The 23011-nt window shown below is 41.5% G+C and overlaps 1 protein-coding gene across 2 annotated transcripts in view; it reads right to left on the bottom strand.

Moving 5' to 3' along the window:
* Nucleotides 1-23011, bottom strand: part of cpdp (CPD photolyase) — a 121744-nt gene that overhangs the window by 77022 nt on the left and 21711 nt on the right. Inside the window, exons 2-4 of one of the 2 annotated variants that reach the window (XM_034165208.1) lie at nucleotides 15808-15979; nucleotides 10031-10205; nucleotides 5837-5982 (exon numbers count right to left, since the gene is read on the bottom strand). In XM_034165208.1, coding sequence (XP_034021099.1) covers nucleotides 5837-5982; nucleotides 10031-10205; nucleotides 15808-15979 — 493 coding nt within the window. The remainder of the gene's footprint in view (nucleotides 1-5836; nucleotides 5983-10030; nucleotides 10206-15807; nucleotides 15980-23011) is intronic. The other variant, XM_034165209.1, reaches the window with a different exon arrangement.

The raw sequence follows: 23011 nt of genomic DNA, 5'->3' as shown, positions 1-23011 counted from the left end.
TCCCTGATCTCTAGTAATACTGTGAGAAATCTTGGAGTCATTTTTGATCAGGATATGTCATTCAAAGCGCATATTAAACAAATATGTAGGACTGCTTGTTTGCATTTACGCAATATCTCTAAAATCAGAAAGGTCTTGTCTCAGAGTGATGCTGAAAAACTAATTCATGCATTTATTTCCTCTAGGCTGGACTATTGTAATTCATTATTATCAGGTTGTCCTAAAAGTTCCCTAAAAAGCCTTCAGTTAATTCAAAATGCTGCAGCTAGAGTACTGACGGGGACTAGAAGGAGAGAGCATATCTCATCCATATTGGCCTCTCTTCATTGGCTTCCTGTTAATTCTAGAATAGAATTTAAAATTCTTCTTCTTACTTATAAGGTTTTGAATAATCAGGTCCCATCTTATCTTAGGGACCTCGTAGTACCATATCACCCCAATAGAGCGCTTCGCTCTCAGACTGCAGGCTTACTTGTAGTTCCTAGGGTTTGTAAGAGTAGAATGGGAGGCAGAGCCTTCAGCTTTCAGGCTCCTCTCCTGTGGAACCAGCTCCCAATTCAGATCAGGGAGACAGACACCCTCTCTACTTTTAAGATTAGGCTTAAAACTTTCCTTTTTGCTAAAGCTTATAGTTAGGGCTGGATCAGGTGACCCTGAACCATCCCTTAGTTATGCTGCTATAGACGTAGACTGCTGGGGGGTTCCCATGATGCACTGTTTCTTTCTCTTTTTGCTCTGTATGCACCACTCTGCATTTAATCATTAGTGATCGATCTCTGCTCCCCTCCACAGCATGTCTTTTTCCTGGTTCTCTCCCTCAGCCCCAACCAGTCCCAGCAGAAGACTGCCCCTCCCTGAGCCTGGTTCTGCTGGAGGTTTCTTCCTGTTAAAAGGGAGTTTTTCCTTCCCACTGTAGCCAAGTGCTTGCTCACAGGGGGTCGTTTTGACCATTGGGGTTTTACATAATTATTGTATGGCCTTGCCTTACAATATAAAGCGCCTTGGGGCAACTGTTTGTTGTGATTTGGCGCTATATAAAAAAATTGATTGATTGATTGATTGACATATCCTGATCAAAAATGACTCCAAGATTTCTCACAGTATTACTCACAGTATCAGAGCACGGCAGCTACATGGGCTGCTAGCTGTTGCGTTCACTGTGCATCCATCATTTTAAAGTGCCACCGAATATCACCTGGTTTCTGTTTAAAAATGACTTGAATGATTTAAGAGGTTTTAACTTGTCATCTGATGGTTAATAATCACATTATTCCATTTGATAGTTTTGGGTTAAGAGAGTCTATCTCAAAAGAGCTGCTGAGCTGACCAATTTTCAGGGGCGGACCGCTTGGGCTGCGACACAGGCAACATCTATCTGCTAAATGCTGTGCTGTGGAAATGTGATGTCATATGCCCATTGAAGCCAAAACAGAGGAGGATATATCGGTGCCAAACCAACATACAGATCCATCTGAGATATGCTGTGGACACCCAGAGTGGAAAAAAAATAAGGGAACAGCCAAAGGGACTTACAATGTTATTGTTAAATAAATCCAATCAAATCAAAGGATGCACATCCCTGAAGCTCTACGTCATGGAGAAGAGGTTGTTCATGTTCACTGTGTGCTGATCTCAGAGCCAACATGACCTTAATGTTAGTAAGTGGGTATAGAAAATGGATGTATTAAATAGTGGACATGGAATATAAATCAAATCAAATCAATTTTATTTATATAGCGCCAAATCACAACAAACAGTTGCCCCAAGGCGCTTTATATTGTAAGGCAAAGCCATACAATAATTACAGAAAAACCCCAACGGTCAAAACGACCCCCCGTGAGCAAGCACTTGGCAACAGTGGGAAGGAAAAACTCCCTTTTAACAGGAAGAAACCTCCAGCAGAACCAGGCTCAGGGAGGGGCAGTCTTCTGCTGGGACTGGTTGGGGCTGAGGGAGAGAATCAGGAAAAAGACATGCTGTGGAAGAGAGCAGAGATCAATCACTAATGATTAAATGCAGAGTGGTGCATACAGAGCAAAAAGAGAAAGAAACACTCAGTGCATCATGGGAACCCCCCAGCAGTCTAAGTCTATAGCAGCATAACTAAGGGATGGTTCAGGGTCACCTGATCCAGCCCTAACTATAAGCTTTAGCAAAAAGGAAAGTTTTAAGCCTAATCTTAAAAGTAGAGAGGGTGTCTGTCTCCCTGATCTGAATTGGGAGCTGATTCCACAGGAGAGGAGCCTGAAAGCTGAAGGCTCTGCCTCCCATTCTACTCTTACAAACCCTAGGAACTACAAGTAAGCCTGCAGTCTGAGAGCGAAGTGCTCTATTGGGGTGATATGGTACTATGAGGTCCCTAAGATAAGATGGGACCTGATTATTCAAAACCTTATAAGTAAGAAGAAGAATTTTAAATTCTATTCTAGAACAGGAAGCCAATGAAGAGAGGCCAATATGGGTGATATGTGCTCTCTCCTTCTAGCCCCTGTCAGTACTCCAGCTGCAGCATTTTAAATTAACTGAAGGCTTTTCAGGGAACTTTTAGGACAACCTGATAATAATGAATTACAATAGTCCAGCCTAGAGGAAATAAATACATGAATTAGTTTTTCAGCATCACTCTTAGACAAGACCTTTCTAATTTTAGAAATATTGCGCAAATGCAAAAAAGCAGTCCAACATATTTGTTTAATATGCGCATTGAATGACATATCCTGATCAAAAATGACTCCAAGATTTGTCACAGTATTACTAGAGGTCAGGGTAATGCCATCCAGAGTAAGGATCTGGTTAGACACCATGTTTCTAAGATTTGTGGGGCCAAGTACAATAACTTCAGTTTTATCTGAGTTTAAAAGCAGGAAATTAGAGGTCATCCATGTCTTTATGTCTGTAAGACAATCCTGCAGTTTAGCTAATTGGTGTGTGTCCTCTGGCTTCATGGATAGATAAAGCTGGGTATCATCTGCGTAACAATGAAAATTCAAGCAATGCTGTCTAATAATACTGCCTAAGGGAAACATGTATAAAGTGAATAAAATTGGTCCTAGCACAGAACCTTGTGGAACTCCATAATTAACCTTAGTCTGTGAAGAAGATTCCCCATTTACATGAACAAATTGTAATCTATTAGATAAATATGATTCAAACCACCGCAGCGCAGTGCCTTTAATACCTATGGCATGCTCTAATCTCTGTAATAAAATTTTATGGTCAACATTATCAAAAGCAGCACTGAGGTCTAACAGAACAAGCACAGAAATGAGTCCACTGTCTGAGGCCATAAGAAAATCATTTGTAACCTTCACTAATGCTGTTTCTGTACTATGATGAATTCTAAAACCCTGACTGAAACTCTTCAAATAGACCATTCCTCTGCAGATGATCAGTTAGCTGTTTTACAACTACCCTTTCAAGAATGTTTGAGAGAAAAGGAAGGTTGGAGATTGGCCTATAATTAGCTAAGATAGCTGGGTCAAGTGATGGCTTTTAAAGTAATGGTTTAATTACTGCCACCTTAAAAGCCTGTGGTACATAGCCAAGTAATAAAGATAGATTGATCATATTTAAGATCGAAGCATTAATTAATGGTAGGGCTTCCTTGAGCAGCATGGTAGGAATGGGGTCTAATAGACATGTTGATGGTTTGGAGGAAGTAACTAATGAAAATAACTCAGACAGAACAATCGGAGAGAAAGAGTCTAACCAAATACCGGCATCACTGAAAGCAGCCAAAAATAACGATACGTCTTTGGGATGGTTATGAGTAATTTTTTCTCTAATAGTTAAAATTTTATTAGCAAAGAAAGTCATGAAGTCATTACTAGTTAAAGTTAAAGGAATACTCGGCTCAATAGAGCTCTGACTCTGTCAGCCTGGCTACAGTGCTGAAAAGAAACCTGGGGTTGTTCTTATTTTCTTCAATTAGTGATGAGTAGTAAGATGTCCTAGCTTTACGGAGAGCTTTTTTATAGAGCAACAGACTCTTTTTCCAGGCTACGTGAAGATCTTCTAAATTAGTGAGACGCCATTTCCTCTCCAACTTACGGGTTATCTGCTTTAAGCTGCGAGTTTGTGAGTTATACCACGGAGTCAGGCACTTCTGATTTAAGGCTCTCTTTTTCAGAGGAGCTACAGCATCCAAAGTTGTCTTCAATGAGGATGTAAAACTACTGACGAGATACTCTATCTCACTTACAGAGTTTAGGTAGCTACTCTGCCCTGTGTTGGTATATGGCATTGAAGAACATAAAGAAGGAATTATATCCTTAAACCTACTTACAGCGCTTTCTGAAAGACTTCTAGTGTAACGAAACTTATTCCCCACTGCTGGGTAGTCCATCAGGGTAAATGTAAATGTTATTAAGAAATGATCAGACAGAATGGAGTTTTCAGGGAATACTGTTAAGTCTTCAATTTCCATACCATAAGTCAGAACAAGATCTAAGATATGATTAAAGTGGTGGGTGGACTCATTTACATTTTGAGCAAAGCCAATAGAGTCTAATAATAGATTAAATGCAGTGTTGAGGCTGTCATTCTCAGCATCTGTGTGGATGTTAAAATCGCCCACTATAATTATCTTATCTGAGCTAAGCACTAAGTCAGACAAAAGGTCTGAAAATTCACAGAGAAACTCACAGTAACGACCAGGTGGACGATAGATAACAACAAATAAAACTGGTTTTTGGGACTTCCAATTTGGATGGACAAGACTAAGAGTCAAGCTTTCAAATGAATTAAAGCTCTGTCTGGGTTTTTGATTAATTAATAAGTTGGAATGGAAGATTGCTGCTAATCCTCCGCCCCGGCCCGTGCTACGAGCATTCTGGCAGTTACTGTGACTCGGGGGTGTTGACTCATTTAAACTAACATATTCATCCTGCTGTAACCAGGTTTCTGTAAGGCAGAATAAATCAATATGTTGATCAATTATTATATCATTTACTAACAGGGACTTAGAAGAGAGAGATCTAATGTTAATATAGGAAAGTCAATCCAGAGGCATCATTCTCTTACTAATTCTAGACTGATGTATATACTGTAAAATGTGTCGTTTGATCCACATTTGTGAATTACCTCTGCGTTTTCCCGATCCACCAGGTCATTATTGTAAATAAGACTTTTTTCTTAATAGCTTACCTTGTTAAATAAAGGTTAAATCAAAATTTTGCAAATCGGTGAGTGTACTGTAGGCTTTATTATCATTTTTTATTCATTATTATTTTATTTTACCATTATTGGGTACAGTGGGGGAATTTCCATAGCAAGACAATAAGAGCTGAACACTTTGTGTCTTCAGCTGCGAGTGTCCACTTCAGTGAGACACCAACTATGACACTGTCGCTCGTTCAAGTGTTTGGAAAGTAATTCATGTCTCCAACTGCTCTCCCAGAGTCGTGCCCAGTGAAATAAAACCCTTAGCATTTGCCACATCTCTCTGTCATTTGCATCTCTCAGCCTATCTCAGTTCTTTTTCACCAAGCACTTCCTCCTCATACCTTCCAGTACTTCCTCATTCCACCATCAAGTGTCCTTGTCTTACTTCTTCTATCAAGATGTCACACTCTGTACCTTCCTAGCTGTCCCACTCATCCCTTGCGCGGTAGCTGTAAGTACCTCCCCCAAGAGCTACCTCTCTGCTTTTATCAGTTATAGTACCAACATTTAAAGTTCTATACTTCCTTCTCCCCGTTGCCTCCAGACATTCTGCAGAAATTACACACCCCAAAATTCCAAAACATGGCTTACAAGAAAGGCTATGTTTGACCTCATGCCCATTTGTAATGAACATAATTAAATATTTATTTTTTTACAGCAGTGATGTATGTACCTGTTGTACCTCCTGTAGACCCTTGAGCATGAAGCCATAGTGTCTTATGGTTGCCTCCAGGAATCGCGGCACAAGACAGAAACACACATGTAGGGGAGTAGCCATCCTCAAAGCAAGCTTCTGGGCAAAGAGTAATGCCCAGTTATCTGTGGAAAACATCTAATTTTAGGGTGTTGGGCCTTTAATGGGTAAAGCTTGTGTCAAGAATATAACAGCCTCCCCAGTAAAAAAATAAATAAACAAAATGTAGGAACGCTCACTACCTAGGCAAATTAGATGTAAAAATGTTATGTGAAGTAAAGTTTCATAATGAAGTTCAAAGTACAACCCCAATTCCAATGAAGTTGGGACGTTGTGTAAAATGTAAATAAAAACAGAATCCAATGATTTGCAAATCCTTTTTAATCTATATTCAATTGAATACACCACAAAGACAAGATATTTAATGTTCAAACTGATAAACGTTATTGTTTTTGTGCAAATATTTGCTCATTTTGAAATGGATGCCTGAAACACATTTCGAAAAAGCTGGGACAGGGGCTACAAAAGACTGGGAAAGTTGATGAATGCTCAAAGAACACCTGTTTGGAACATTCCACAGGTGAACAGGTTAAATGGAAACAGGTGAGTGTCATGATTGAATATAAAAGGAGCAGCCCCAAAAGGCTCAGCCGTTCACAAGCAAAGAAGGGGCAAGGATCACCACTTTGTGGAAAAATGCATGGAAAAAAAAACAGTCCAACAGTTTAAGACAAATGTTTCTCAACATTTAATTGCAAGGAATTTAGGGATTCCATCATCTACAGTCCATAATATAATCAGAAGATTCAGAGAATCTGGAGAACTTTCTACACGTAAGCAACAAGGAAACCAACATTGAATGCCCATGACCTTCGATCCCTCAGGCGGCACTGCATTAAAAACTGACATCATTGTGTAAAGGATCTTATCGCGTGAGCTCAGGAACACTTCAGAAAACCATTGTCAGTGAACACAGTTCGTCGCTACATCTACAAGTGCAAGTTAAAACTCTACCATGCAAAGCAAAAGCCAAACATCAACAACATCCAGAAACACCGCCGCCTTCTCTGGGCCCGAGCTCATTTGAAATGGACAGACACAAAGTGGAAAAGCGTGCTGTAGACTGATGAGTCCACAGTTCAAATTGTTTTTGGAAATCATGGGCATTGTGTCCTCTGGACAAAAGAGGAAAAAGACCATCTAGATTGTTACCAGCGCAAAGTTCAAAAGCCAGCATCTGTGATGGTATGGGGGTGTGTTAGTGCCCATGGCATGGACAACTTACACATCTGTGATGGCACCATTAATGCTGAAAGGTACATCCAGGTTTTGGAGCAACACATGCTGCCATCCAAGCAACGTCTTTTTCAGGGACGTCCCTGCTTATTTCAGTAAGACAATGCCAAGACACATTCTGCACGTGTTACAACAGCGTGGCTTCATAGTAAAAGAGTGCGGGTACTAGATTGGCCTGCCTGCAGTCCAGACCTGTCACCCATTGAAAATGTGTGGCGCATTATGAAGCGTAAAATACGTCAACACAGAGCCCGGACTTTTGAACAACTGAAATCGCACATCAAGCAAGAATGGGAAAGAATTCCACCTACAAAGCTTCAGCAATTAGTGTCCTCAGTTCCCAAACGCTTATTGAGTGTTGTTAGAAGGAAAGGTGATGTAACACAGTAGTAAACATACCACTGTCTCAGCTTTTTAGAAACATGTTGCAGGCATCCATTTCAAAATAAGCAAATATTTGGACAGAAACAATAAAGTTTATCAGTTTGAACATTAAATATCTTGTCTTTGTGGTGGATTCAATTGAATATAGGTTGAAGAGGATTTGAAAATCATTGTATTCTGTTTTTATTTACATTTTACACAACTTCCCAACTTCATTGGAAGTGGGGTTGTATTACTATTAAGTAGTAGTATGAAAAATGACTTCAAAAGTGGACCTTTAATTGAGGTGAGCTGTTGTGGATGGCACAACCCCCCCCACAACAGCTTCTTTCCATCTGGATGCACCCCAGACTGGACGCAGGGGATAGACAGTGACTCGCTGTCTGGCGGAAAAAAACAAGCAAACAAACAAAAAAACAACAAAAAAAAACCAAACAAAAAAAAACACAGAGATAATGACAACGTGAAAAACATTTTTTTTTTTAGAAATTTTTGCTAATTTATTAAAAATAATTAAAAAAAACCTAAGAAATCACAGGTACATAAGTATTCACAGCTTTTGTTCAATACTGGCAGCAATTCCAGCCTCAAGTCTTCTTGAATGTGATGCCACAAGCTTGGTGCTCCTATCTTTGGCCACTTTGGTCCATTCCTCTTTGCAGCACCTCTCAAGCTCCATCAGGTTGGATGGGGAGTGTCGGTGCACAGACATTTTCAGATCTCTCCAGAGATGTTCAGTCAGATTGTTTCCTTGATTGTGTCCTGTGAATGTCCTTGAGTGAAAAACATCCCCACAGCATGATGCTGCCACCACCGTGCTTCACTGTAGGGATGGTGCCTGGTTTCCTCCAAACATGATGCCAAAGAGTTCAATCTTTGTCTCATCAGACCAGAGAATTTTGTTTCTCCTGGTCTGAGAGTCCTTCAGGTGCCTTTTGTCAAACTCCAGGTGGCTGCCATGTGTCTTTTACTAAGGAGTGGCTTCTGTCTGGCGACTCTATCATACAGGCCTGATTGGTGGATTGTTGCAGAGATGGCTGTCCTTTTGGAAGGTTCTCCTCTCTCCTCAGAGGAGTGTTGGAGCTCTGACAGAGTGACCATCAGGTTCTTGGTCACCTCCCTGACGAAGGTCCTTCTCCCCTGATCGCTCAGTTTAGACGGGTGGCCAGCTCCAGGAAAAGTCCTGGTGGATCTGAACTTCTTCCATTTACAGATGATGGAGACCACTGTGCTCATTGGGACCTTCAAAGCAGCAGAAATGTTTCTGTACCCTTCCCCAGATTTGTGTCTCCAGACAATCCTGTCTCTGAGGTCTAGACGATTCCTTTGACTTCATGCTTGGTTTGTGCTCTGACTGTCAACTGTGGGACCTTATATGTAGACAGGTGTGTGTCTTTCCAAATCATGTCCAATCAACCCCAGGTGGACTCCAATTAAGCTGGACAACTTCTCAAGGATGATCAGTGGAAACAAGAGGCACCTGAGCTCAATTTTGAGCTTCATGGCAAAGCCTGTAAGTGCTGTGAGTGCTTAAATTTTATTTTTAATAAATTTGCAAAAATCTAAAAAAAAACCTTTTTCACATTGTCATTATGGTGTATTGTGTGTAGAATTTTGAAGAAAAAAAAATTTCATCCATTTTGGAATTAGGCTGTAACTTAAAATGTGTAAAAAGTGAAGCGGTGTGAATACTTCCTGGATGATCTGTATATCTTATGTCCAGCCTTGATTTTTCATCAGGATGGCGTTAGCACAAAACCTGCCTTTTGGCAGCCCAATTGATGGAAATCGTCGTAGTGAGGGAGAACTTTAATCCCTGTATGTATGTGTGTATACACACACACACACACACACACACACACACTCACAAGTAGCATTTTCAGGGAGCGTCAGCTGTGACATTTTGTCTGTGTGCTGTGATTCTGTTGACATGAACCAGGAAAGTTGTGGCTGTGTTGAAGACCCCTGTGGTTCCAAAGTGGTTCTCCATGGCATCAGCTCATGCTTCCAGACTTGACTAGATTTAGTTATATTATAATTAGTGAAAGCCTGAGAACAAAATAGTTTGAGAGTTGTTTGAAGTCTTGAACTGACCCGTCACTGATGACAGAATCAGCCAAAGAGTCCAGGAAGACAGGACGAGCATTTTTAAAGAAGGCAATAGTACAAATCCTGTCCAATCAGTGAACATGTGATAATAACATCTGATAATCAGGGACAAATCAACAGGTGTGTGATCACACTGGACCTCAGATCAGGGTCCTTTCCCTCTTCAGGGAAGGGGGCAGCCCACTGTGTGTCATGAACACTGTGAGGAAGCCTCTTAAAGGCCTATGAACACATCACCATCCAAAATGTTAGAACAAGTTGTCAGGGAACATTCAGAGGTGGTCTCCCACTCCTCATAAGCATGGTCATCAAGTGAAGCACGATTTTCTCAAAAACATCTTCAAGCTTCAACAAGCGCTTGTGGACGTGGAAAAATATTCAAACCTTGGACTCTCTGGTCCCTGGACATCCAGTAGAGGACGCCGCTGTGCTCGTCTAGGAATTCCTCGCAGGAGGACAGAACCCTCACACGCTTCATCTGGAAATTAAAGCTGACTATAGATGGCGCTGTAGTCAGTCGCTTTTGTTCGATCACACTCAGGAAGTCTTCATCACGTCTCTGTTGGGACATCAAAATAAAACACAAAAACAACAAAAAAAACTTTGTAGACTCAAGATTGATTAAAACCTGCGATCATGTTTCATCAGTTTCCACATGTACAGTTTAAATAATTAAAAAAACTATAAGCATAAAAAAGCTGTATTAAAAATAAAATCAGAGATACAAAGTAAGAAAATCCTCACGATCATTTGTTGTGATGGTTTGTGTTAAAAAAAGAAAGTGGACTATACCAGCTGTATGTCATCATCAGTCCTCAGACAACATGAACACACGTCCCGTAACTCTGAATTCTGAATCCAGACCATCTATTAGACACATAAATCTATTTATGTCAATGTGGGAACGTGAGCGGGAACAGAAATCTACACAACTAAACTTGCTTGATTTCCAGTGAGTTTCTACCTTTTGAAGATAAATGGCATCAGCAATGATCCTTTGCACATTCATTCATTCATCCACTGCTGCTTATCCCGGTCCGACCCGCAGTGGCAGTGGACCAAGCAGCTCAACCCACTTTTCCTTGTCCTGGGCAAAAGGGAACCTGGGGGGTCGCCATGTGTTCCAAAGCCAGCTGTGACATATAATAATACCCCCGGTGTGTCCTGGGTCTTCCCTGGGCCTCCTCCCAGTTGGACATGTGTAACCCTTCATGATGAACAAATATACAGATAGAAGCTTTTGGGGGGGGGGGGGGGGGGGGGGGGTTATCGCAGACAGCCAGCTGGTAGCTGAGTCTATAACAATCGGGCTCGGTCAGCTCTGCCTGACAAAACAGCACGGTGCCATGTCCATGTGGGCTCAGCACCTAGAAGGACTGTGTGAAGGGTCCTGTGCGCTGTTCTATGGACAGACCCTTATTCTCAAAGGGCATCTCATATCTGAATGGACCTTGTGGAGCATAATATAACCTTTTCAAAGCGTTCCCTACAACAGGCTAATCTCAGAAAAAATGGCGACAGTTTGCATTTTGATTTCAGCAATTTCTACAACGTCTATAAACCCAGAGAATATATTCACGAGAGTTTTAGGCACAATATACAAACAGTTTAATGCTGTTGTCCGTGTGCAGTAGGGTTATGACCAGTGTTGCCACAGTTACTTTGAAAAAGTAATCCAATTACTGATTACTGATTACTCCTTGAAAAAGTAACTTAGTTACTTTACTGATTACTCAATTGTAAAAGTAACTAAGTTAGATTACTAGTTACTTTTTTAGTTACTTTTCCCAGCTGCCGAAAACAACCCTCTGCCACCTCAACATGACAATGATACCTGTTTTGCCAAAACTCACTTTATAGTCACCCTTTCTTGACTTCAATGAAAATAAATACTTGTTTTAAAAATGTAAAATAAAGACCTCTTTCTTGACCTCATATTTAACTGTTGACAGCACTGTAACAGTAAAACTTGCAATTTCGAACCTACATTGTTTATAAATGTAACTATTAAATTCTAACATTTTTCTAACATTTAAATTCTCTCTAAACATTTTACTTGTCGAAATTATTATTATTTTAAGCAATATTAGTTGGTTTAGTAAAAAACGGCTTCAAAACTGGACCTTTAATCTAGGGGTGTTGTGGGGGAGGGGGGCACATCCTTGCCACATGCCCCCATTCCATCTGGATTCGCCCCTGCTTTGGCGTTTGAGCACAAAGAATGGATAACATTTATTTATGCAGAAAACATGACCAGATTTACAGGTAAGAAAGTTTTATTGCGTTTTCACATCATGTGGTCCTCAGAAAGAGAGTTTAGGTGCATTTTCACATCATGTGGTCCTCAGAAAGAGAGTTTAGGTGCATTTGAGTGGAAAATAGTGTTAGTTGTTGACGCGTTGCGGAGGATCAGCTGTTTTTAACGAGCAGATACAGAGCGGCTCAGCTCAGAATTCGAAATAAAGGAGGAAAAACAGTATAAAAATGTCTTTGTAAAGCTCAGTGCAGGTGTGCTGATCACCGTGCTTTAAGAGGTGAGGACGAGTCGAGCAGCTGCAAAAAAACGCGGATGAAAAGCTCACAGCTCGCTGAAAGTGGGACGTTCAGTCGAACCCCGACCTCCTGCCCACGGACCAAGTTTAATGCTGCTATCGACCCACAATGAAAAATAATAGTAACGCACAGTGACATGAAGAAGTAACTTTAATCTGATTACTGATTTGGAAAGATTAACGCGTTAGATTACTCGTTACTAAAAAAAGTGGTCAGATTAGAGTAACGCGTTACCGGCATCACTGGTTATGACAAATCTCAAATTTATTAGCCTGGGGTTATAAATGATGAACTTTTACCTAAAACTAACAAAAATGACTTTGGTTTTGCCAGACCTTGAAAAAACCTCCCGCACCTAAGACAGTTTCATATTTCACATTAAAACACCTCGCGGCTCAAACACTCTTTATTATAACATGTCACTTTTACATACAATACACAAGGAATACATGAAAATGAGTACATATAGCATTTGTAGTATTTTTAATAGTGTTTCAGATTTGTGTATTAGTGTTAATAAATTTGCTGTTAAGATATTTATCTGTTTTGCAAATGAACGAACCTCCTCCATCAACTTTACAGCTCTCTCAGCTACTATGTTGGAGCAAATGCACATCAAGCACTGCTAGTTCCTTTTTCCAGTGAGTAGAGAAGCATTTCACAGCTTTGGGACACTTAAGTTTGGATATTGATGACAGCAGGTCTTCATAATCCATCTCTGAATAGTGTTGGTTAGAAAACCAGGCCTGCGACCATGTAGTTGCAATCAAATCGCAAGTTACCTTCAGCTGTTCTCGCCACTTTGGAAGAAGGAAAAATGCAATAAGTGCAAAAATTCCTCATGAGTTCCACCTGGCACTGTGAAGTGATGGCAGCTTGTGCCATTTGATGTGAGGCCATTTTTCCTCCGTTTTGTAAAACTTGTATGCTTCACAAAGCTCAAAAGGGAATTTAAAATCATCTCTCCAGCCAAGGTTCTCATACAACCCCTGGCAAAAATGATGGAATCACCAGCCTCGGAGGATGTTCATTCAGTTGTTTAATTTTGTAGAAAAAAAGCAGATCACAGACATGACACAAAACTAAAGTCATTTCAAATGGCAACTTTCTCGCTTTAAGAAACACTATAAGAAATCAAGAAAAAAATATTATGGCAGTCAGTAACGGTTACTTTTTTAGACCAAGCAGAGGAAAAAATATGGAATCACTCAATTCTGAGGAAAAAATTATGGAATCACCCTGTAAATTTTCATCCTCAAAACTAACACCTGCATCAAATCAGATCTGCTCGTTGACATTGACCCTATGTGTCTTTTTGCAAGGAATGTTTTTGCTCTATGGCAAGATGCATTATCATCTTGAAAAATGATTTCATCATCCCCAAACATCCTTTCAATTGTCCAAAATATCAACATAAACTTGTGTATTTATTGATGATGTAATGACAGCCATCTCCCCAGTGCCTTTACCTGACATGCAGCCCCATATCATCAATGACTGTGGAAATTTACATGTTCTCTTCAGGCAGTCATCTTTATAAATCCCATTGGAACGGCACCAAACAAAAGTTCCAGCATCATCACCTTGCCCAATGCAGATTCGAGATTCATCACTGAATATGACTTTCATCCAGTCATCCACAGTCCACGATTGCTTTTCCTTAGCCCATTGTAACCTTGTTTTTTTTCTGTTTAGGTGTTAATGATGGCTTTCGTTTAGCTTTTCTGTATGTAAATCCCATTTCCATTAGGCGGTTTCTTACAGTTTGGTCACAGACGTTGACTCCAGTTTCCTCCCATTCGTTCCTCATTTGTTTTGTTGTGCATTTTCGATTTTTGAGACATATTGCTTTAAGTTTTCTGTCTTGACGCTTTGATGTCTTCCTTGGTCTACCAGTATGTTTGCCTTTAACAACCTTCCCATGTTGTTTGTATTTGGTCCAGAGTTTAGACACAGCTGACTGTGAACAACCAACATCTTTTGCAACATTGCGTGATGATTTACCCTCTTTTAAGAGTTTGATAATCCTCTCCTTTGTTTCAATTGACATCTCTCGTGTTGGAGCCATGATTCATGTCAGTCCACTTGGTGCAACAGCTCTCCAAGGTGTGATCACTCCTTTTTAGATGCAGACTAACGAGCAGATCTGATATGATGCAGGTGTTAGTTTTGGGGATGAAACTTTACAGGGTGATTCCATAATTTTTTCCTCAGAATTGAGTGATTCCATATTTTTTTCCTCTGCTTGGTCTAAAAAAGTAACCGTTACTGACTGCCACAATCTTTTTTCTTGATTTCTTATAGTGTTTCTTAAAGCCAGAAAGTTGCCATTTGAAATGACTTTAGTTTTGTTTCATGTCTGTGATCTGCTTTTTTTTCTACAAAATTAAACAACTGAATGAACATCCTCCGAGGCCGGTGATTCCATAATTTTTGCCAGGGGTTGTACACTGGTATCACTTCTGTGCCCATGTATGCATTTTGCAAGTCATCATACTGTTCCAAAATCTCATCAATAAACTCATAGTTAATGTTAGGTGACTGTGACCGTATAGGAAAAAAGAAGTCCAACACATGTCACAGAACACGATCAAGAATGTGGTGTTTTCAGCCGATGTATTGAGGTTCATCGAATCCCTTGTGTTGAAATGTTCTCTGAAGCCTGGCTACAACACCATTTTTGCGACCAGTATTGACTGCTGTTGTGTCAGAGATGATCATCTGAATACTGTTATATTTTATCTTTTATCAATTTTATCAATTTTACCTTTATTTTTTATTTCTTTTAATTATTGCTTATTAATATATTTTAGCAATATTCATTTGTATATATTTTCTTGTTATTTCTTGATACTTGCTAATTCTTTTCTTGTTACGTTATTTTTAAATAGTATTGTGTAAACTCATGTATTTTTAAAAGTGATGCGGTGCTAGGTGCGGGATGTTTTTTCATGATCAAATTAAATAAACTTCAAAAAAGTGATCTATGGTGATCTATGAAAAGTGATCTATCTATAAACTAATTGAATTCAGTACTTAACGATTCTAAGATACTAGCTGGGGCTGATGGTGGGTGGTAACATCCAGCCACTGACAATGTGTAATTGTTTAATAAGTTAATCTTTAAGATTAACAAATCAAAATGCTTAGGGAGTGACTTTGAAAGTGCAATAATGCAACAATAAAGTTCTTTAACATAGATAGCTATTTATATTTAAGGCCTCACAACTGCTGGGCTGTTAGCTGTAGGCGCGACCCTATCGTGGGCCACTGATGACGTTAGCTCCCCTGCTAACACCATTGGTAGCATTAGCTCCCCAGCTAGCAACAAGCTAGCATTAGCTGATGAATGCTAAACTGAGATCACTGACAAAACAAAACAAACAATTCGTTTCGGTCGAACAGTAATAAGAACTGTTACATAAAAAACATTAAAAAACCCATAAAAAACAGTGATTGTCTGCTCAGTGCTCACAGCGTGCCTCCTCCTCTTTCTGGACTGTGAGGTTAGTAATAAATATAATAATAAAGCTTCATGTGAAGCAGTTGGCTGGGAACCCTCCACATGTCAACAAGGCTTCATCTGGCCATTTGATCACAGAACACACCTGAACTAATTTGGTCTTGTCCACCGCCTTGGCTGCTGAATAGTTTGAGGTCTTCTGCCTTTTGGTCTGTGGCCGAGGCATGGCTGTCCAGGTGGGACAATCACACACAATGTCTACGTCTGCCTGTGAGAAGAACTGCAAGCCACGGCTCGACAGATGGATGTCTTTCAGTCTAGAGAACATCAAGATTAAAGTATGTATCAATATTAAATGTCAAAGGAGCTGACTATTATAAATCAAGAAAGAATTATGAAAATGTTGATGTATTGGGTTTTATTTTTGGTGCCATGTGTCCTGAGAAATTAAGTCATAAATATGTGGCATTTAGCCTGATTTCAGCTGCTGCTGATAAATGCTCAGAAACATGAAGCTGTCAGGAATGAACATTCTACAGCAGTGGTCACCAGCCTTTTTAAGCCAACGATCCCCTAGCTCTGCCTGAGAAGAAGACAAGATCTACCAACCATACTGTAAACAAAAATACACAAGAACAATAATACTTCCAAAAGGAAAATTCTTTATTTTAACAGTATTTAAGAATATTATCCATCCATCCATTTTCTTCCGCTTTATCCGGAGTCGGGTCGCGGGGGCAGCAGCTCAAGCAAAGCCGCCCAGACCTCCCGATCCACACACACCTCCCCCAGCTCCTCCGGGGGAACCCCAAGGCATTCCCAAGCCAGCCGAGAGATGTAGTCCCTCCAGCGTGTCCTGGGTCTTCCCCGGGGCCTCCTCCCAGTGGGACGTGCCCGGAACACCTCTCCAGCGAGGCATCCAGCGGGCATCCGGAAAAGATGCCCGAGCCACCTCAACTGACTCCTTTCGACGTGGAGGAGCAGCAGCTCGACTCCAAGCTCCTCCCGAGTGACCGAGCTCCTCACCCTATCTCTAAGGGAGCGCCCAGCCACCCTGCGGAGGAAACTCATCTCGGCCACTTGTACTCGCGATCTTGTTCTTTCCGTCATGAGCCAAATCTCATGACCATAGGTGAGGATCGGAACGTAGATCGATCGGTAAATCGAGAGCTTTGCCCCCCTACTCAGCTCTCTCTTCACCACGACGGTCCGATACAGCGACCGCATCACTGCAGATGCTGCACTGATCCGTCTATCGATCTCATGCTCCATTCGTCCCTCACTCGTGAACAAGACCCCGAGATACTTAAACTCCTCAACTTGAGGCAAGGACACTCCACCGACCTAAAGAGGGCAAAGCACCTTTTTCCGGTCGAGAACCATGGCCTCGGATTTGGAGGTGCTGATTTTCATCCCGGACGCTTCACACTCGGCTGCAAACCGCCCCAGTGCACGCTGATGGTCCTGATTTGACGAAGCCAACAGAACCACATCGTCCGCAAACAGCAGAGACGAGATTCTGTGGTTCCCAAACCAGACCCCCTCTACACCCTGGCTGCGCCTAGAAATTCTGTCCATAAAAATAATGAACAGAACCGGTGACAAAGGGCAGCCCTGGCGGAGGCCAACGTGCACTGGAAACAGGTTTGACTTACTACCGGCAATGTGAACCAAGCTCCTGCCGCGGTCGTACAGGGACAGGACAGCCCTTAACAAAGGACCCCGGAGCCCGTACTACTGGAGCACTCCCCCCAGGGTGTCCCAAGGGACACGGTCGAACGCCTTCTCCAGATCCCTAAAACACATGTGGACTGGTTGGGCAAACTCCCATGAACCCTAGAGCACCCGATGGAGCGTGTAGAGCTGGTCCAGTGTGCTGCGACCAGGACGAAAACCACACTGCTCCTCCTGAATCCGAGGTTCGACCATCGGTCGAATTCTCCTCTCCAGTACTCTGGAATAGACCTTACCGGGGAGGCTGAGGAGTGTGATCCCCCTATAGTTGGAACACACCCTCCGGTCCCACTTCTTAAACAGAGGGACCACCACCTCGGTCTACCAATCCAGAGGCACTGTCCCCAATCGCCACGCGATGTTGCAGAGGCCAAGACAGCCCCACAACATCCAGAGACTTAAGGTACTCAGGACGGATTTCATCCACCCCAGGAGCCTTGCCACCGAGGAGCTTTCTAACCACCTCGGTGACTTCAGCCTGTGTAATGGATGAGTCCGCCTCTGAGTCCCCAGTCTCTGCTTCTTCGGAAGACGTGACGATGGGATTGAGGAGATCCTCGAAGTACTCCTCCCACTGCCCGACAACATCCCCAGTCAGGGTCAACAGCTCCCCACCCGCACCGTAAACAGTGCTGGTGGAGAGCTGCTTCCGCCTCCTGAGGCGTCGGACGGTTTGCCAGAATCTCTTCAAGGCCGACCGATAGTCCTCCTCCATAGCCTCCCCGAACTCCTCCCAGACCCGGGTTTTTGGCTCTCCGACCGCACGGGCTGCGGCACGCTTGGCCTGCCGGTACCTGTCAGCTGCCTCTGGGGTCCCACCTACCAACAAAGATAAGTAGGACTCCTTCTTCAGCTTGACGGCATCCCTTACTTCCGGTGTCCACCACCGGGGATTGCCGCCGTGACAGGCACCAGAGACCTTGCGACCACAGCTACAAGCAGCCGCATCAACAATGGAGGTGGAGAACATGGTCCACTCGGACTCCATGTCTCCAACCTCCCCCGAGATCTGGGAGAAGCTCTCCCGGAGGTGGAAGTTGAAGACCTCGCTGACAGAGGGTTCCGCCAGTCGTTCCCAGCAGACCCTCACGATACGTTTGGGCCTGCCAGGTCTGACTGGCTTCCTACCCTCCCAGCGGATCCAACTCACCACCAGGTGGTGATCAGTCGACAGCTCTGCCCCTCTCTTCACTAGAGTGTCCAAGACACATGGCCGAAGGTCAGATGATACGACTACAAAGTCGATCATCGACCTCCGGCTCAGGGTGTCCTGGTGCCATGTGCACTTATGGACACCCTTGTGCTCGAACATGCTGTTCATGATGGACAAACTGTGACTAGCACAGAAGTCCAACAACTGAACACCACTCGGGTTCAGATCAGGGAGGCTGTGCTTCCCGATCACCCCCCTCCAGGTCTCACTGTCGCCGCCCACGTGGGTGTTGAAATCCCCCAGGAGAACAATGGAGTCCCCAGTCGGAGCGCTATCTAGTACCCCTCCCAGGGACTGCAGGAAGGTCAGGTACTCTGCACTGCTGCTCGGCCCGTAGGCCTTGACAACAGTGAGAGACCTGTCCCCAACCCGAAGGCATAGGGACGCGACCCTCTCGTTCACTGGAGTGAACTCCAACACTTGGAGACTGAGCTGGGGAGCAATAAGCAATGCGACCCCAGCTTTGCGCCTCTCCCCGTGGGCGACGCCAGAAAAATGAAGCGTCCAGCCCCTCTCCAGGAGTTGGGTACCAGAGCCCAAGCTGTGTGTGGAGGTGAGCCCGACTATCTCTAGTCGGTATCTCTCAACCTCCTGCACAAGCTCAAGCTCCTTCCCCCCTAGCGAGGTGACATTCCACGTCCCAACAGCCAGCGGCTGTGAGCATGGACCAGGTCGCCAGGCCACCCGCCCTCGACCGCCACCCAATCCTCTCTGCACCCGACCCCCATTGCCCCCTCTGCAGGTGGTGAACCCACATGAGGGCGGGCCCACGTCATTCTTTCGGGCTGAACCCGGCCAGGCCCCATGGGCTAAGGCCCGACCACCAGGAGCTTGCGCGTGAGCCCCAACCCCAGGCCTGGCTCCAGGGTGGGACCCCGGCTCCGCCATACCGGGCGACGTGTCGGTCCTTGATCTTTTACTGGTCATGGAGGTTCTGAACTGCCCTTAGTCTGACCCGTCACCTAGGACCTGTTTGCCTTGGGAGACCCTACAGGGAGCACAAAGCCCCCGACAACATAGCTCCTAGGATCATCCGGGTACGCAAACTCCCCTACCACGATAAAGTGGCAGCTAGAGAGGGAGAGTTTCATACTTACTTAATACATCTAGTTTAATACGTTTTTAAAATAATTTAAGCGACCTCGATTCTTTGATTTCTTTGTTGCGGTTGTTCCATAATTTTACACCATTCACTGCAATACTCCCTTCCTTTATCTTAGTTCTGAATCTTGTTTTTTAAAGACTTCTATGCCCTTCAAATTATAACTACTTACTCTTTTTTCAAACATATTTTGAATGTTTATTGGTAAGGTATTGTTATTCGCTTGGTACATTGTTTGTAATAATTTCAAATCAACTAAATCATGAAATTTAAGTACCCTATACTTAATGAACAATGGACTAGATGGATCTCTAAAACGACTGTTGCTAATCACTTTTAAAGCTCTTTTCTGCAAAATAAATAAAGGTTGTGTATAAGTTGTACATGTTGATCCCCAGATTTCTACACAGTAAGTCAAATATGGAACAATCAATGAATTGTACAATGTTAATAATCCATAACTATTTAATGAATATTTAACTTTATGCAAAACAGCAATGGCTTTCGCTATCTTTCCTTTTATGTAATTTATGTGTGACTTCCATGTAAAATCTTCATCAATCATAACTCCTAAAAATTTCCTTTCTTTTACCCTTTGAATGTCCATTCCATCTATTTTTAATGACATCACTTTTTTTTCTGTCATTAAACAATATGAAATTTGTTTTATTAAGATTAAGTGACAATCTGTTTATAGCAAACCAATATTTAACTTTTTCCAACTCTGTATTTATCATTTGTGCTACTTCCTGTATATCTGATCCAGAGTAAAATAATGTTGTATCGTCAGCAAATAAAATGCTACCAAGTACATTAGATACATTCACAAAATCATTGATATACAAAATAAACCGTTTGGGTCCAAGTACCGACCCTTGTGGTACTCCACAAATAATGTTACACAATTCTGATTTAGTATTATTTATCTGAACAAACTGTTTTCTATTTTCTAAGTAGCTTTTTACCCACTGATGTGCAATACCTCTTATTCCATATTGTTTTAACTTGTGAAGCAATCTTGAATGATTGATAACATCAAAAGCTTTTTTCAGGTCAATAAAAACACTTACAAAATAATCCTTATTATCTATTGCTGTTGATATTTTCTCTGTTAATTCCATAATTGCCATAGCTGTCGAATGTTTTGTTCTGAATCCATACTGAGAGCATTATTTAAAATATGATGTTTCTCAATGAATTTATCCAACCTTGTCACAAAAACTTTTTCCATAATTTTAGAAAACTGTGGAAGCAATGACACTGGCCTGTCACTGAAATGTTATGTTTGTCTCCATTTTGATATAATGGGACTACCTTGGCAATTTTCATTTCGTCTGGAAAAATCCCTGTTGACAAAGACAGATTACAAATGTAAGTGAATGGTTCAATAACAGTTTCTATTATACTTTTTACAGTCATGTCTAAATCTTCATAGTCAGTTGATCTTTTGCTTACAGTTTTTTTACAATATTCCTTATTTCATCTTTTTCCACATTGTCAAGGAAAATACTATTGACCGTATTTACAATTGTATTTATCTTCTACTATTGGTTTATTTCCCACCAGACTTGATCCCACCTTCGAAAAATAATCATTAAACTCATTTACAACTTCTTTTATGTCATATATCTCTTTATTTTCCTTGACAAGGTAATTTGGAAAAGTTGATTTCACTCCATCACTTTTTATAATTCCCCATGTTGCCCTCATATTATCTTTACTCTTATTCAATTGTTCACTATAATAATCTTGTTTCCTAATTATTGTCAATAGTTTATTTTTATATTTTTTGTATCTATGTTCTGTTTCCTTTGTTTGCATTTTTAAACAGCACCTATATAGTTTCTTTACACAAGCGTTTTTTATTCCCTTAGTCAGCCATGGTTTATTTACTCTTTTCTTACTAGTTTTTATTAATTTACAATTTTTATATGATTTCATCAGTATTTTCATAAATGAATTATATGCTACATTAACGTCACTGACATAAACTTCTTCCCAATTTTGATTTTTAAGATCATAATTTAATGCCTCTAAAGGGCCTTTCACACTGAATCCGTCAGATGTGTCAAATGTGTCAAAAATCGGTCTAAAAAGCATTATTTTCATTGAGACGCGTTGCGTTTTAGATGCGTCACGTCAAAAGCCAAGCTAAACCGACGCATGTAACGGGAGCGCGCATTGCCGCTTGTCAGCAGGCTGACGGAGTCAAAGTTCAAGCCAATCCAACTTCCGACCTGCTGAGCTGTGACGTACCTTTGCGTTGTCCAATAGGAACGACGCGTCAGGCCAAAACACGGAAGACGGGTGGCAGAAACCGCATTGGCCGCCATCTTGGAAGGGGCGCCCTACCTATGGCAGAAACCACTCATCTGTACAAAATGGATCGGTGGAAACCACTGATCCGTGCAAAACAGAAACATGTCACAGGACTGCTCATTTATGGAGCAGTTTTCTGAAGAAAAATCCTTCGAAATGTTTTTTGTTATTACCTCATGTCTGATTACTGTTAAAAAACAGTTTAGAACACTTGTAATTAAAATAGCTAAATAAATCAATAAATGGTTCTTCAGAAACTTTTCGTCTGTAAATTAAAACCACCTGTTATTTCAGATTATTTCATTTCTTGTTTAACATAAGGAACCTCAGACATTTATTTTTAGACAAAATAACATGGAAATTTGTACTTTTTAAAAAAAAATTCTGGTAGATTATTTATATCTCATTTTAAACAGAAAAACAGACACTGTAAATAAATACTAATGTTTATTATAAATGCAACAGGAAATAATATAACAATGACTGCAGTGTGATTGTAAAGTAGGATTTCTGTGACAAACCTCATGATGACTATATATATATATATATGTCATTTCAACTTGTAATTTTGCCAAAATATGTAATTGCCTTTAATATTGTTATCAGGACAGAGTCATTTCTAAAATATGAATTTGAGCACAATAAGTGGAGAGCTTCTACCTGTGCAAATGTCTTTTGACTTTGATTTTGTGGACATTTTTAATGATCCGTTCATTTATTGTTAAAATATAAAATGAAACAGCTTTTTAAAAAATAATAAAATAGTTGCTGTTCAAAGAGCCTTTATTTAGAAGCAGGTGATGTTCTGCTGGATTCTCTGGACCAGATGAAGGTCTCTTCTGCAGTTTTGACCTCTGGTGGTGTTGGTGAAAAGCAGATGTTTTCTTTCGACTGGACTTCGTGGTGTTCAGCTCATCAATGGAAGTTTGGTTGTCTGCACAGCAAATGTTCCTGATTGGGACAAATAAAAATATTTCTTTA

Source organism: Thalassophryne amazonica, unplaced genomic scaffold (genome assembly GCF_902500255.1).
Source record: "Thalassophryne amazonica unplaced genomic scaffold, fThaAma1.1, whole genome shotgun sequence".
In the NCBI taxonomy this organism is placed as follows: Eukaryota; Metazoa; Chordata; class Actinopteri; order Batrachoidiformes; family Batrachoididae; genus Thalassophryne; species Thalassophryne amazonica.
The sequence above is the reverse complement of the archived record's forward strand: the minus strand, read 5'-3'. Positions and strand labels throughout refer to the sequence as shown.